Source organism: Schistocerca piceifrons, chromosome 8, assembly GCF_021461385.2.
Source record: "Schistocerca piceifrons isolate TAMUIC-IGC-003096 chromosome 8, iqSchPice1.1, whole genome shotgun sequence".
Taxonomy (NCBI): Eukaryota; Metazoa; Arthropoda; class Insecta; order Orthoptera; family Acrididae; genus Schistocerca; species Schistocerca piceifrons.
This window is the reverse complement of record NC_060145.1, coordinates 443600500-443614240: the sequence shown is the minus strand read 5'-3', so window position 1 is coordinate 443614240 and position 13741 is coordinate 443600500. Positions and strand designations below refer to the sequence as shown.

Here is a 13741-nt window from a genome sequence, read left to right as displayed (position 1 = left end):
TGCATCATTTATTAGTACATCATATTATAAAACTAAGAAATTTCAATTAGAGGAATAGAGAAATTGAAATTATGCATCAGAAGAATGCCCCAAGTATATGCATAGTCAATTTGTATTAATAACTGTAATAGCTTAGATTAAACAATTATTTACACAATATAAAATGTTGGCTGCAGAAACATTCAGCCTGTAACTGTATATCTTTATCTGGTTGGAATTCTAGCGGTCACAAACAAGTGCATCAACGAAGAGAGACGCTTAAGAAGTTAACTGAAAAGAAAGTTATTGTGTTACAGGCTGCTTGTAGCTTCCAAAATTGTTTGGCGCTTTCGAGACAATAAGTGTACAATCTGTGTAATTACTGGGAAGTTATCTGCGAAATCTGGAATTTTGTATAAGCGCAAGTATAGTCGCTTCTATTAATTATTTTTCTTTTACTTATTTATTTTTGGGACTACCACATCAGTAATTGCGTCGAATGATTGAAGAACGCCGACGTGGCATGAACTCGACCATTGAAATAGTGCTGGAGGGAATTGAAACCATGAATCCTGCAGGTCTGTCCATAAATTCGTAAGAGTGCGAGGAGGTGGCGATCTCTTCTGAATAGAAGGTTGCAAGACATCCCAGATACAGACAATAATGTTCATGTTTGGGGAGTATGGTAGCCAGCGAAAGTGTTTAAACTCAGAAAAGTGTTCCTGGAGACACTCTGTAGCAATTCTGGACGTATGGGGTGTCGCATTGTACTGTTGGAATTGTCCAAGTCCATCGGAATGCGCAATGAACATGCATGGATGCAGGTGATCAGACAGGATGCTTACGTACGTATCGTTTCTAGACGTATCAGAGGTCCCATATCAGACGCCCCACACCATTAGTAAGCCTCTACCAGCTTGGACAGTCCCTTGCTGGCATGCGGGGTCCATGGATTCATGAAGTTGTCTCCATACCCGCACAAGTCCATCCGCTTGACACAGTTTGAAACGAGACTCGTCCGATCAGATGTTTCCAGTCAGCAACAGTCCAATGTCGGTGTTGGCGGGCTCTGGCTATGTGTAAAGCTTTCTGTCGTGCGGTCATCAAGGCTACACAAATGGGCCTTCGGCTCCACAATCCCAAATCGATGATATTTCGTTAAGTAGTTCGCACGCTGACACTTGTTGATGGTCCAGCACTGAAGAAATCCGTGGAAGGGTTGCACTTCTGTCGCGTTGAACAACTCAGTTCTCTTCAGTTGTCGTCGTTCCTGTTCTTGCAGGATCCTTTTCCGACAGCAGCGGTGTCGGAAATTTGATGTTCCACCAGATTCCTGGTGTATGCAGTACACTCGTGAAATGGTCGTACGGCAAAATCTCCACTTCATCGCTACCTCACAGATCCTGTGTCCGATCGCTCGTGCGCCGACTATAACACCACGTTCTACCTTAAATGTTGATAACTTGCCAGCGTAGCAGCAGTAGCCGATCTAAGAATTGCGCCAGACGCTGGTTGTCTTGTATAGGCGCTGCCAACCGCAGCGCCGCATTCTGGCTGTTGACATATCTCTGTATTTGAATACGCGTGCCTATACCAGTTTCTTTGGCGCTTCAGTGTATAAATATCTACGAGTTTCTAATGTGACGCAGAACAATCATTGGCATCTAAAACTGTCGGCAAGTCCCTTGGGATTAAGAAAATAATATTAAATGTTTCTTAGTGGAATGTTATAAAACGGCCAGAAAATACGTGTCGTCCAATCCATATGTTCATTGTAAGAATCTCAGAGATGTGTACGAGTGTGAGTGGGAGAATTTTGGTAAATGATATCCCCTACAGGTAACAATATCTGCTTGAGAGAATGAATATGACCGCATTACCTGATCCATTGCCTTGAATCAGAAAAGTAGGCGAGGAAGTGAAGATAAAACATGTAGGAAGTCTGTGGCCATCCAAAAGAAATGAGATCAATTGAAAATGAGGACATAGGACAAAAGAAAAATGAGGGAGAAGCGATGCTGTTTGGTGGGGTTCAAGGGGCTTACCAGCTGAACTCTCACGGGCGTCAGGCTCAGGTGCAAAGCCGGAGCTCTACAAGCCAGCGGGTAAATTTTTATAGCTTAGGAAGTTGTATCACATTTCGAATAGAACATAGTCACTTTTCTTCCGAAGAAAACAAGACCGAATACATCCAGAAATTGAAGCACAATCTGTCTGGTGTCACTTGCATCAAAATACTAACAACAGAACTTTGTCGAAGAATGGAAGGTAAAACTGAAAGTTGATTACATAAGAATGAGTCTGGTTTCAGCAGAAGAATCGGTATCTGAGTAGAAATTTTAGCATCGTGTTTTATCGTACCACAGCACCAGTGATTCTGAAACCCTTTTGGTGTTGGCAATATCTCACCTACACTATGAGCTGCGGTGTCATAAGGTTCGGTTATACATCAGCTCTCTAACGACTTTACATTTGCTAAACAGCACATCTTTGGTCCATTATAATTTAGTGGGCAGGTTAACAAAGTATTTTTATAAATACATAATTTGCATAAATTAATCCTGTGTCACAAACAATGTTATCAAAAAATGATAACTATCGTCTGAATAAAAATAAATGATTATTGATAGTATTTCTTACATAAGCGAATGATGGTCTTACACAATTGCGGATTCATAAGAATACAAAGGTAATTAATGCAGAGCATCAGAGCGACGTAAATGGAATACATGCATGCAAAGTTTGACCGACAGCCCGTTAATCACAAAATTCAAAGGTCAGCACACAAAAGTCTCAAAACAGACTTTTGTGCTGTTTCGACACAAGACATCAGACGTTTAGCGATGATTTAAATGCCGAGACAAACTAATGCACGCTCTGTGACAGTGAATTACGCTTCTGAATATGGCTCCACGACCGAGCGAGGTGGCGCAGTGGTTAGCACACTGGACTCGCATTCGGGAGGACGACGGTTCAATCCCGTCTCCAGCCATCCTGATTTAGGTTTTCCGTAATTTCCCTAAATCGTTTCAGGCAAATGCCGAGATGGTTCCTTTGAAAGGGCACGGCCGATTTCCTTCCCCATCCTTCCCTAACCCGAGCTTGCGCTCCGTCTCTAATGACCTCGTTGTCGACGGGACGTTAAACAACACTAACCTAACCTATGGCTCCACGACAGCGCTTATAGAGCTCGCCTATGACATTGTGTTCGAAGAAACGGTTTCTTCCCTCCTGCAAATAATATCGTGTCTGGGTCTTCAGATTCGTCCATGGGAAGGCGTTAGTTCAACGGACAGAAGTGATGATTGCCTGTAGTAGCCTGATAGTTCACTCCTTGGATTACTGTACTTCCTGTACACCTTCTACGCCCAATATGTATTTCTTAAACGACTGAATAACTGTGAACCTACATCTCGCTGTTGTTTACTCGAAAGATTTTCGTATGTAATGCTTAATATTACCGGATAGTGTGTCTAAATGGAGTGCTGCCTTATCTCAGCACATGGTCAGTTCTGACGTGTTAATCTAACATATGTCGGTCGTAATTATGCAGAGAATGTTTGTACAAGTCAAATTTGTGATTTAGTTTTCTTATGATTGAAATGAAGAATGTTCTAAAACTATGATCACTCAGAGCTCGACCTTGGCTTACTACGTCCCTGTTCCGCTACATATTGGTCGCAGAGAGTGTATTGGGCTTGGGGTAAGTGATAAAAAAGACAAAGTTTAGAAATATTTACTAACTGAACACCTTTTGCAAATAGTGCTATGTTGCAGTTAGTATTTTGGTATGAGTGGAAGGGAGGTGACTAGGCTGACAGATCCGAGTAAAGCCTATGAGTATTAAATTCATAATGCCAATCGTGAGGGAAACTCATCTAGGCTGGCGCGGCAGCTGCAGGAGCGACTTGAGCAAGCCGCGGCCCCAACTAGCCTGCTCCTAGGAGCGGTAAGTATGGCTGTCTCCCACGTACGGCTGCCTTAGCAGAGGTGCCCTTGGTAATTGTTAGGTTAGAAGTCAGCAAAACATCAAGTTCACAGATCATTGTAGTTTGGGGATGAGTTATACAATATCCGAATAGATTCAGTGATTTACACAGCGTCAACGTGATGGAGGAACCTTAGAAACCCAAAACCTTGTTAGAAGAACGAGTGAAATTGTTAAAATTTCGTAGCCAGGCGCTTTTGAATAAGGTAACTAACTTATAAATGGACAGTGAAAGATCTCCCTCGAACGAACTTGACTGTAATGAAGCAGTGGTTTTTGGATGGTTGATAGTATGTCTGAAATCTTTACTAAGCCCCCTGACGTCATGGTAGGATTGTTATGTGAAGCAAATGTCTCGTTTATTAGTAGTAGGGTTGATATTGAGCATACATTACATTTCCTCCTCGACCTACAACATACGGCAGAGCAGTATCGATGAAAAAATATTAAGTATTATCAGCTGTTAATCTGAATGGTTTCTGGGTATTTAGAGTAGTTGCTATGGGAGGCTCTGAAGGAAAAGTTTCGTTTTGCTCAATTTCATGAGTTAATTTGCAACAAAACATTTGTTTAATAGAGCTCGACATGAATCAGTAGAAAAACCATTTGAGGACAATGTTAACATAATTAAAAATGGTGTTCGATGTTTGTATCTCTCGTTTTCAGAAGCAGAAATTAATAACAACATATAAGAAGGAATGCGCACACCTGATAGAACACGAAGAACATTTAACGCCCACCTACAAAAATTTGTGCGACAGCAGTAGTTGATCTCGCATGTTGAAGCTGTAAGGGATTCCGACAGCAAGCGACAAGAAGGGAGCGTCTCAGCATTTCTGTGGGAGAAGGATCGAGAGCCTAAAGCTAGGGAACGCAACTTGGATACGATTAGTTTTTTCAGGGGTAGCCACAGTAGACATTTAGCCAGGAACTGTCAGGATAAAAGTAGAGATGTCAGTAGCTGACGGTGGAGTGTGCCGCAGTGATTGCTGGAGTGTTACAGGATCCTTGTGGCACCGTTTTCTCAGGTTTCTTTCATTTGTGCTACTATTAATGGAGAGCCACCATGTGCAGTGTTCGATAGAAGCCGTTCTTTTACCTACATCAATCGGGAATTTATGTGTTACATCGGGATATTTGTAAATTTCTGGCATTATCCGGAAGATATGAACCATTCAAGCGAAATGTAGATGTTTGATCTGGTTGGTCAGTTATGTATACATAACTTCAGGTGGCTATTTAAGTCAGGGTCGCTCAGGGGCTGTTAGCTCCACTATTTTTGGGGGCGAATTTTGTCTATCATGTAGGGTTAGTCCCAATCGGTGTAATACAAGGCTGTTTTTCATTTTGCTCCTCAAACGGTTATTAAATTCTGCAGACGTACGCCACTTTGGCGGTTACTACTAGTGGTGCTCGAGTGTCATCTACTTATGAGTTAAGTAGTTTGAATCCAGGACAACATGAACAGCTGGAGAACTTCTGCAAGGAGTTTGGTGATGTTCTCATTGCTGATCTAGATGTGTCGAATGTAACATCGCACTAAGAGACACTAATCCAGTTAGGCGCCCTGTCTCCCCCATAAATGAAGCGATTACAAGCTGAGATTAGAAGGTGCAAAGTAGAAACTAGGAGATCCTCCTTGCCTTTCGTCAACTTTTCTGGCCCAAACCAACGTGGTGAGGTAGGCTCTGGTGTGGACTACCACGCCCTCAATAAGGAGGTCACTCTACAATCTACACTGCTGCCTCATTTACATTTGTGCTATTCACTGTTTCAGAAAGCATTTAATCAAGCTTATTTCCAGTTGCCTTTGGCTAAGGAGTGAAAACCAGTAACGGCTTTTGAAACTGATTGGAATCTTTTCGAATACAACCAAATCCACTTTGGCCTGTAAATAGGAACTGCCTTGTTACCTAATATTATCGACAACGTATCTTCGGATTTAAAGTTTAGCTATGTATATCACTGTTTAGATAAATTTCTTATTTCTTGTCAAAATTTTCAGGACATCTGGATCCTGTTGTGAAGGTTTTTAACCGATTGCTATGAGCTTGATTAAGCCATCTAAACTAAAATTCGCCCAATCTGAGATATTATTTTAGCGCGCATAATTTTACCTACTTTGGTATTGACTAGATCCGCCTGGAAGAGATTCACATCAGTTAACTGCCTAAGAATGTAAATTAAATGCCTCAGTTCATAGATATGGCCAATTTTTCCCGAACGTTCGTCTAGAATTACGCCCAGTTAGCCAAGGGACTTAACGAGCTAAGATGAAGGGGATAGAATTTGAGTGAGTTCCTCCACAGCATACGTTGTTCGAAGTCTTGAAGGATTGGCTGGAAAGTGCTTCATTTATAGCGATGTCCGATTTCGAGAGGGGAATTTACTATGGTGGACATATGTGACTCGCAGTCTTTCCCCTGTGGAAGTAAAGTACTCCATGTGTGAACTCTAGACTTTCTCAGTAATCATCGGTCTGTAAAAATTGAAGATGTACAAGAACATCGCACTTTCCAACTTTAAATTGGGAACCAATCCCTTAGATGGGTGCTTATGAGGTCAAGACCGATAGAGCGGGTTGGTGGGTGGACGATTAGGACTTCTGTCTTTAATTTCAAATTTAAATACATCCATAAGACAGAAGATTTCGTATCTGATGATCTTATTCGCATGTTTCGTTAGGAGAATCAGAGGGAATATGAGGAAGAAATAAATGTTTGTTGTATTAATACAGTATGAGGCAATTTAACTGTGTCCTATTTTGATGGGGCTTCTGCTCCTTTTTAAAGATGTAGGTGACCGACAGTATACACATCCGGAGTTGTCTCCAGTTAAGGAGCGGTAGAAAAAGGGCGAGACTCTAAGACCATATGTTGCATGGCAAGGGGACATCAGAGAGATAATATTGTATTACCATCTTGAATGGTTGCTTATTGTTCAAACACCACCATCAGACAGCCGTAAGTGTTCACTTGCACAATGACAAAACGAGGATGAGAATTAGTGAAAACTTTATTTGGAAAAGTGTGGACAAATAAATTAAGAAGTTGGACCACACATGTCACATGTCTTTACTGAGTAAGCCCGCACAGAACATCCCCTACGGAGTACTATCCTCAGATGTGACACAAGCGCCGATCCATAAAATGTACAATGATCTTGCCAGTCCGGTTCCACCACCTCGGGAAGGGAGCTGATTTTAGCCAGTTTGCGACAACGTATGGACGCGCTACTGCTGGTTAACTCCTACTATGAACATAGCTACGCAAATGCAGAAAATTATTGATCACTTTCGGCAGCGAAATAAATGTTTCGAAATGGGGGTGGCTCATACCAACACAGCTCCATATTACCACATCTGTTGACTCAGGGATGGAGACGTGGCTGCACGATCCGTTACAGCCATGCAGATAAGATGCCCGTCATCTCGACTGCTAGTGATACGAGGTTGTTGGTATCCAGGGCGGCGTTCCGTATTGCCCTCCTGAACCCACTGATTCCATATTCTGCTAACAGTCATTGGATCTCGACCAACGCCAGCAGCAATGTCGCGACACGATAAACCGCAATCGCGGTAGGCTACAATCCGACCTTTATCAAAGTCGGAAACGTGATGGTACGCATTTCTCCTCCTTACACGAGGAATCACAACAATGTTTCACCAGGCAAAGCCGGTCAACTGCTGTTTGTGTATGAGAAATCGGTTGGAAACTTTCCTCGTGTCAGCACGTTGTAGGTGTCGCCACCGGCGCCAACCTTGTGTGAATGCTCTGGAAAGCTACTCATTTGCATATCACAGCATCTTCTTCTTGTCGCTTAAATTTCGCCTCTGTAGCACGTCATCTTCGTGGTGTAGCAATTATAATGGCCAGTAGTGTAAATCCTCTCATTTTTTTTTTCCTTGATGTATTCGAATCTCTATCTTCCTCTGCCTACAGTTTTTGCTCTCTACAGCTCTCTCTAATACTGCGGAAGTCATTCCCTGATGTCTAAACAGATCATCCCGTCTCTTCTCCTTGTAAGAGTTTTCCACATATTCCTTTCCTTTCCGATTCTGCGCAGAACCTCCACATTCCTTACCTTACCAGTCCACCTAATTTTCAACATTAGTCTGTAACGCTACATCTCAAATCCTTCGATTCTCTTCTGTTCCAGTTTTCCCACAGTCCATGTTTCACTACCATACAATGCTGTGCTCCAAACGTACATTCTCAAAAATGTTCTCACCCTACTCTTAATGTCACCGAGCGTTGTTTTGACTTTCCTGTATGCTGGGTCCGTCCTTCCGAAATCATTTCTTTTTCGATTAAACCTTTTACACAGGGAACTGCAAGGAAGGCTTTCTTGGTTAATGCGATCTCAAAATAACGTAACGGTGCTAAGCCAAATCTTAAATCAGGAGCTCTGTTGAATAATATTCTACTCGTAACTATGACACATAAACAAGGCTTTACCAATACTTGGATATGACAACAAACATTCAAAGATTAAAAGAACTTTCTCGCAACATGATTTCAATGGAACCTTGCATGACATGAATCAGATGTTATCCAAAACCCCGCTTTCTAAGGAAACAGAACATTAATCTTATCCAAGAGCAAATTATATTTGCTTTTAAAACAATTTCAAGAAACATTTTACAAAAATCAAGCTGCCTGCTGATCTGTGCTTTATAAAACAATCCACAAATGGACATCAACATAAGCACACAAAATACTGAAAGCTCAAGGAACAGTCCAACCACACATGGTACCATTCACAGTACAGATTTGAAGATAATGCTTTCAAACATCGTCTGTCTATAAAACAAATTTGATTGGTGGCATACATTAATACCATGAGCTGATAAGTGCTTGGATACCAAACTGTAAGCTCACTGTTTATTCGTTTGCGTTTTCCCTTCTGTGCTAAGATGAAAATCCTGAAGCAACAAGGCGAAATCCTGCCAGATATCATCAAATAACACCAGCCATGCGTGTTGCGACTGTTGACCTTTACATAAAACAGACAGCTCGTTCATCAGCGCATTCACAACTTGTAATCTCGACGGTGATCTAGATGGCCCAGCAAGCATAAATCTTTCCCGTCAATGCTCAGTTCAAAATCGAAACGTAGCTCGGACGTTATCTTAGTTCCAAGTGACCCTGTGGACGTCGACTGTAAATGCTGCCATCGAGCTTCTGTCCAAGTAACATTGTACCAACCTCTTGGCATTAATTCCACACGCAAACATTTCCTCACTGCCCGCTACATTGGCCAGCTCTTCCATTTGTTGGAGGTGGCGAGTGCCGCGCCGGCCTGCACGCAGAGCTTTAAAGCCTGATCGCTGGACCCCAGTGTCACCTGGCGAGACTTTAGGGAAGGCAACACCAGGGGACACGGCCTCGGTATCTTTCACTATCGACAGCAGAACGGCTCATTCTCCCCCACTTTAACAAAACGATGAAAGGGTAACCACGATACGGTACTATAATCCTGATGACCTTTGTAGTCCAACTTAAGCTGGCCAAGATGAACCCGGTTTTGTAGTTCCTGACGAAGCAACTGGGTGGTGTGAATTTATGGACAACTTTTACGTGGCCGTATGAAACGGTCTAACATCTTTTCCGTAATTCTCTGTCCACCTTTAGTATGTGCTTAAAGGTTCTTAACGTGTAATACGACCACAGTGTGAAGAGAAACCACACTACGGCCTAAGTTATACCACCTAAACTATCTCTCACACGCAAGATAAATGTCATGATGGGGCGCAATTCGTTTGCCTTTAATAATGTCTCCGTCCATATTTTCAGGTAAGAGTTCGCCAGCCATCCACAAATTACCAAGCAACAAATTGATGGGGCAGTCTAACGTGAGCTTAGACGGACTTGCGATACGCATTTCATGTAATGAAGCGTTAAATGTGAAAACCAACCAACTGACTGATCAAATACAGGGAGGCTATGGGAATGAAAAAGCTGACTTTAAATTTCTGTTAATCTGCTCCACAATAGCAGGATGCGGAATCGGGTTCAGCAGTAACGTGTGAAACAGCATGATCAAAGCAAAACTTTCAAAAACGCTTGCATTATTCGATATCTAAACTTCGGCGGCTAAAAGCTAAAAGATGTGGTAGTCAGAAGTTGTATGGTAACATTTTCTGTAGTTGACGTACTTGGAATGACCCAAACAAATCTAGTGAATACATTCAAAGCAACAAATACGTAACGAAGCCCATTTCTAGTGTGTGGAAGAAGCCCTAAGTTATAATGCAGATGTAATCCATTGGGCAATTTTCCCTGGAAGAGCACAACAAACCCCAAGACATGATGGAATTCGGCTTAGTTAACTCAAATAACTCACATTGACCGAGTAGTTTTTTAAGATTTTTTTAAAGCCCGTTCCACATCAGGTGTTCCGTAATTTTTTGAACCACCTTCGCCGAACCCAAATGACTGCCACGAGTCATATCCCCATGGCAAAGTATTTTCAGAATTTAGATTTCGACAGCGATCGTGAAGCATATATTAATGGCCTACATTTACCTTCTTTTTCGTGATGTAATACGACAATAAGGCCACTATAGATACGTCAGTTTGCCCAACAAAATCCTGTCTACAGTCCGGGATGTCCAAGACAGGACAGATACAGAAGTTTTCAGGGTATCAAAGGCTCACTGGTGAACATGAGTCCAGCAAAAACATTCACTTTTTTGGCGGAGGTGGTTGAGGGGCGTGTCATACTGGGCAATGTTTAGGACGAAGTTACCAAAAAAATGGTCATCCCGACAGGCAGCGTCACGCCTTTTTTACCCCTAAGTGGTCATAGGTCGCAGATAGCTTTAGTTCTACTTTGTTCAGTGTACGAAACGCTGTCCATGACAGTGTGGCCAAGAAAGTAAATTTGAAGTAAACTAACCTTGGAAGGTTTGGCAGCCAACCTGGTTTCCTTAAATTGATGTAAAACCTAACTAATGTGGCGAAGATGTTCAAGAAATGCTTTGCTACATATGAGAGCATCCTGAAGGTAGTTGTAAACGCAATGAAATTTCAAATCCCCTAAAACTGCATCTAATAACCCAGACAGCACAGCAGCTTCAGTGGACAATCCAAAGAAAACACGATTAAATTCAAAGATACTACAGTCCCTAGGGAATTCCTTAGGTGATTTAGACTCTTCTGCCAAAAGAATCTGGTAATAAGCTAAGAAAGCGATCCAGAGAAAACTAAGAAAAACCAATACGTAAATGGTCCCGGCGGAGGTTCGAGTCCTCCCTCGCGGATGGGTGTGTGTGTTTGTCCTTAGCATAATTTAGGTTAAGTAGTGTGTAAGCTTAGGGACTGATGAGTAGTGTGTAAGCTTAGGGACTGATGACCTTAGCAGTTAAGTTCCATAAGATTTCACTCACATTTTTCACCAATACGTAAATGAGGCAACGGTACTCATCCTAAGGTGACATTTTGATTTAAGGCACGATAGTCCACAACAGGACGATAACCCCCCCCCCGCCTGATCATCTACGGACTTAGAAAATGGGTGAGGCATCTGAAGATATCGAAGACCTAGTCGCGCCACCCTTCAGAAGCTGGTCGACTATACTCCGAAACTCTCTCATCTTGGTAAGTGACAAACCCCTTGTCTAACAGGAATGTTGAATACGGCACTGACATTTTTTTTTTCTTAAATGATTGAGATTGAACATTTAGACTCACTACTAACCTCACAAAATATCTGCTGAGCATTAATTTACGGTAGGGAGTCTTCGCTTCCTCCTTAATGTTAAATAAATAGCTCGCTTCTGAATAATTCTTCATCATAAAATCACATTCCTAAATCCCATGGAGGGGCCATGAAGTATCCCAAATTTTCGGTTTGAACTGACACTGCCCAGTTACCGATTACAAGCTACCACTGGCCGTAAAACATCTTTTCCCAACATGAGCTAACGGTCCAAATCCTCGATACCGAAGGTAATACCGTTTAAAAAGGAAACCAAGCCACCGGAATCAACCAACAGAATTTAAAACTGAACATATAAAAGGTAATGAACTAAGAAGCAAACCATGGATTTTCTGACACCGAAAGAGTTGTCCAGAGCCAGTCAGAGGCCACGTTACCAAATGGTGGCGTTATTTGCTTCTAAGCACTTTATGCGGCTGTGGACAGTGCCTAAGCACATGGCCGAATTTACGGCAACGAAAACACATAACTTCCGTCAAGTCGTCTTCGTGGGGAAACAAGAGTCAACGCATTTCCACAAGTATCCTTCCGCTCCCGTCTTAACTTCGAGCTGTGTTTGTTAATATTTTCTTCTGAATAAATAACATAATGTAAATCAGCATACGAGGCCTTTGTTCAAAATGGTTTAAATGGCTCTGAGCTCTATGGGACTTAACTTCTGAGGCCATCAGTCCCCTAGAACTTGGAACTACTTAAACCTAACTAACCTAAGGACATCACACACATCCATGTCCGAGGCAGGATTCGAACCTGCTACCGTAGCGGTCGCGCGGTTCCAGACTGTAGCGCCTAGAACCGCTCGATCACCTCGGCCGGCGACGCCTGTGTATCTCAAAATACGATATGTGGGAAATTGTTTGGGTGCGTTCTTTGAAGAATAATATCTACTGTTCCATGCTCTGATAACATGGCACATACTACTATTCCAGATAAATGAACACTTTCTGCGTGTTTGTCTACACACTACTGAGCAATTTGTACCCTAAAGAAGTGTTTCTTCTCTAAAAATATTTTGATAACTGCTAATTACTGATACCAACGGGTTTGCCAAAATTTGGTTTGCTGGTTATCATCCTTTGAAACTGCGTCTTCACTTAATTGTGGAATATCCGACTCCATTTCCCCTTGAAAAATTAACAGACTAACTTTTTGCTGTAAAGGAAATAAATCACCCAGCAGTTGAATTTGAGGACGGGAGGCAACTTCAGTACTCAAAACATTCAGATCCGAAATCCTTAATTTACAACACTCTCACGTGCATCATGTAACAGCTTAGCACAAGCAGCGCAGCGATAGCCACCTCTTTTATGGTGCTTATGGTCTAAGAGGCCCCGCAACCACTGTATAGGTTTAGCCATTGTACCTAACAGTTCCTTCCACCAATCTGAAACTCGTAGATCAAACACGACGTTCCAAATAAGACACACCCACTACAGCACAGTGTACAGATGCCACCCTAAAACAACAAAAAAGATAAGTAGAACCTAGAAACAAAATAAGCGTTCATTCACACGGGGCTGACCATATGCCTACCCAGCTGTCTCAGAACTACCGTATATATAACATTCAACTCAAAGTACGAAGCCCACACACCGAGAAACAAATACACTGAAGATCGAAAGAAATTGGTATAGGCATGCACTTTCAAATACAGAGATATGTAAACAGCCAGAATACGGCGCTGCGGTCGGCATATATAAAGCAACAAGTGTCTGCCGCAGTTGTTAGATCGGTTACTGCTGCTACAATGGTAGGTTATCAAGATTTAATTGAGTTTGAACGTAGTATTATTGTCGGGGCACGAGCATCTCCGAGGTAGCGATGAAGTGGGCATTTTCCCGTATGACCATTTCACGAGTGTACCGTGAATATCAGGTAATTCCCGGGGTACTCCTGATGACGTTCGAAGGAGGTACACGGCCGTGTTGTGCTGGTGGTTGTAACTGCAATTCTATGTTCCCTTTTTTTTATAAATAGAAGTCTGTACACTACTTTGAACAGCCAGCTTTCGGATGCATTACTGACATAATCTTCGAACTCGAAAAATGGTCC

General features: G+C 42.2%; 1 protein-coding gene across 1 annotated transcript in view; it reads left to right on the top strand.

Moving 5' to 3' along the window:
* Window positions 1-13741, top strand: part of LOC124712432 (fatty acyl-CoA reductase 1-like) — a gene marked incomplete at its 5' end in the record, with an annotated part of 126867 nt that overhangs the window by 73312 nt on the left and 39814 nt on the right. Inside the window, 2 exons of the mRNA XM_047242726.1 lie at window positions 3862-3928; window positions 5346-5495. Of these exons, the coding sequence (XP_047098682.1) occupies window positions 3862-3928; window positions 5346-5495 (217 nt within the window). The remainder of the gene's footprint in view (window positions 1-3861; window positions 3929-5345; window positions 5496-13741) is intronic.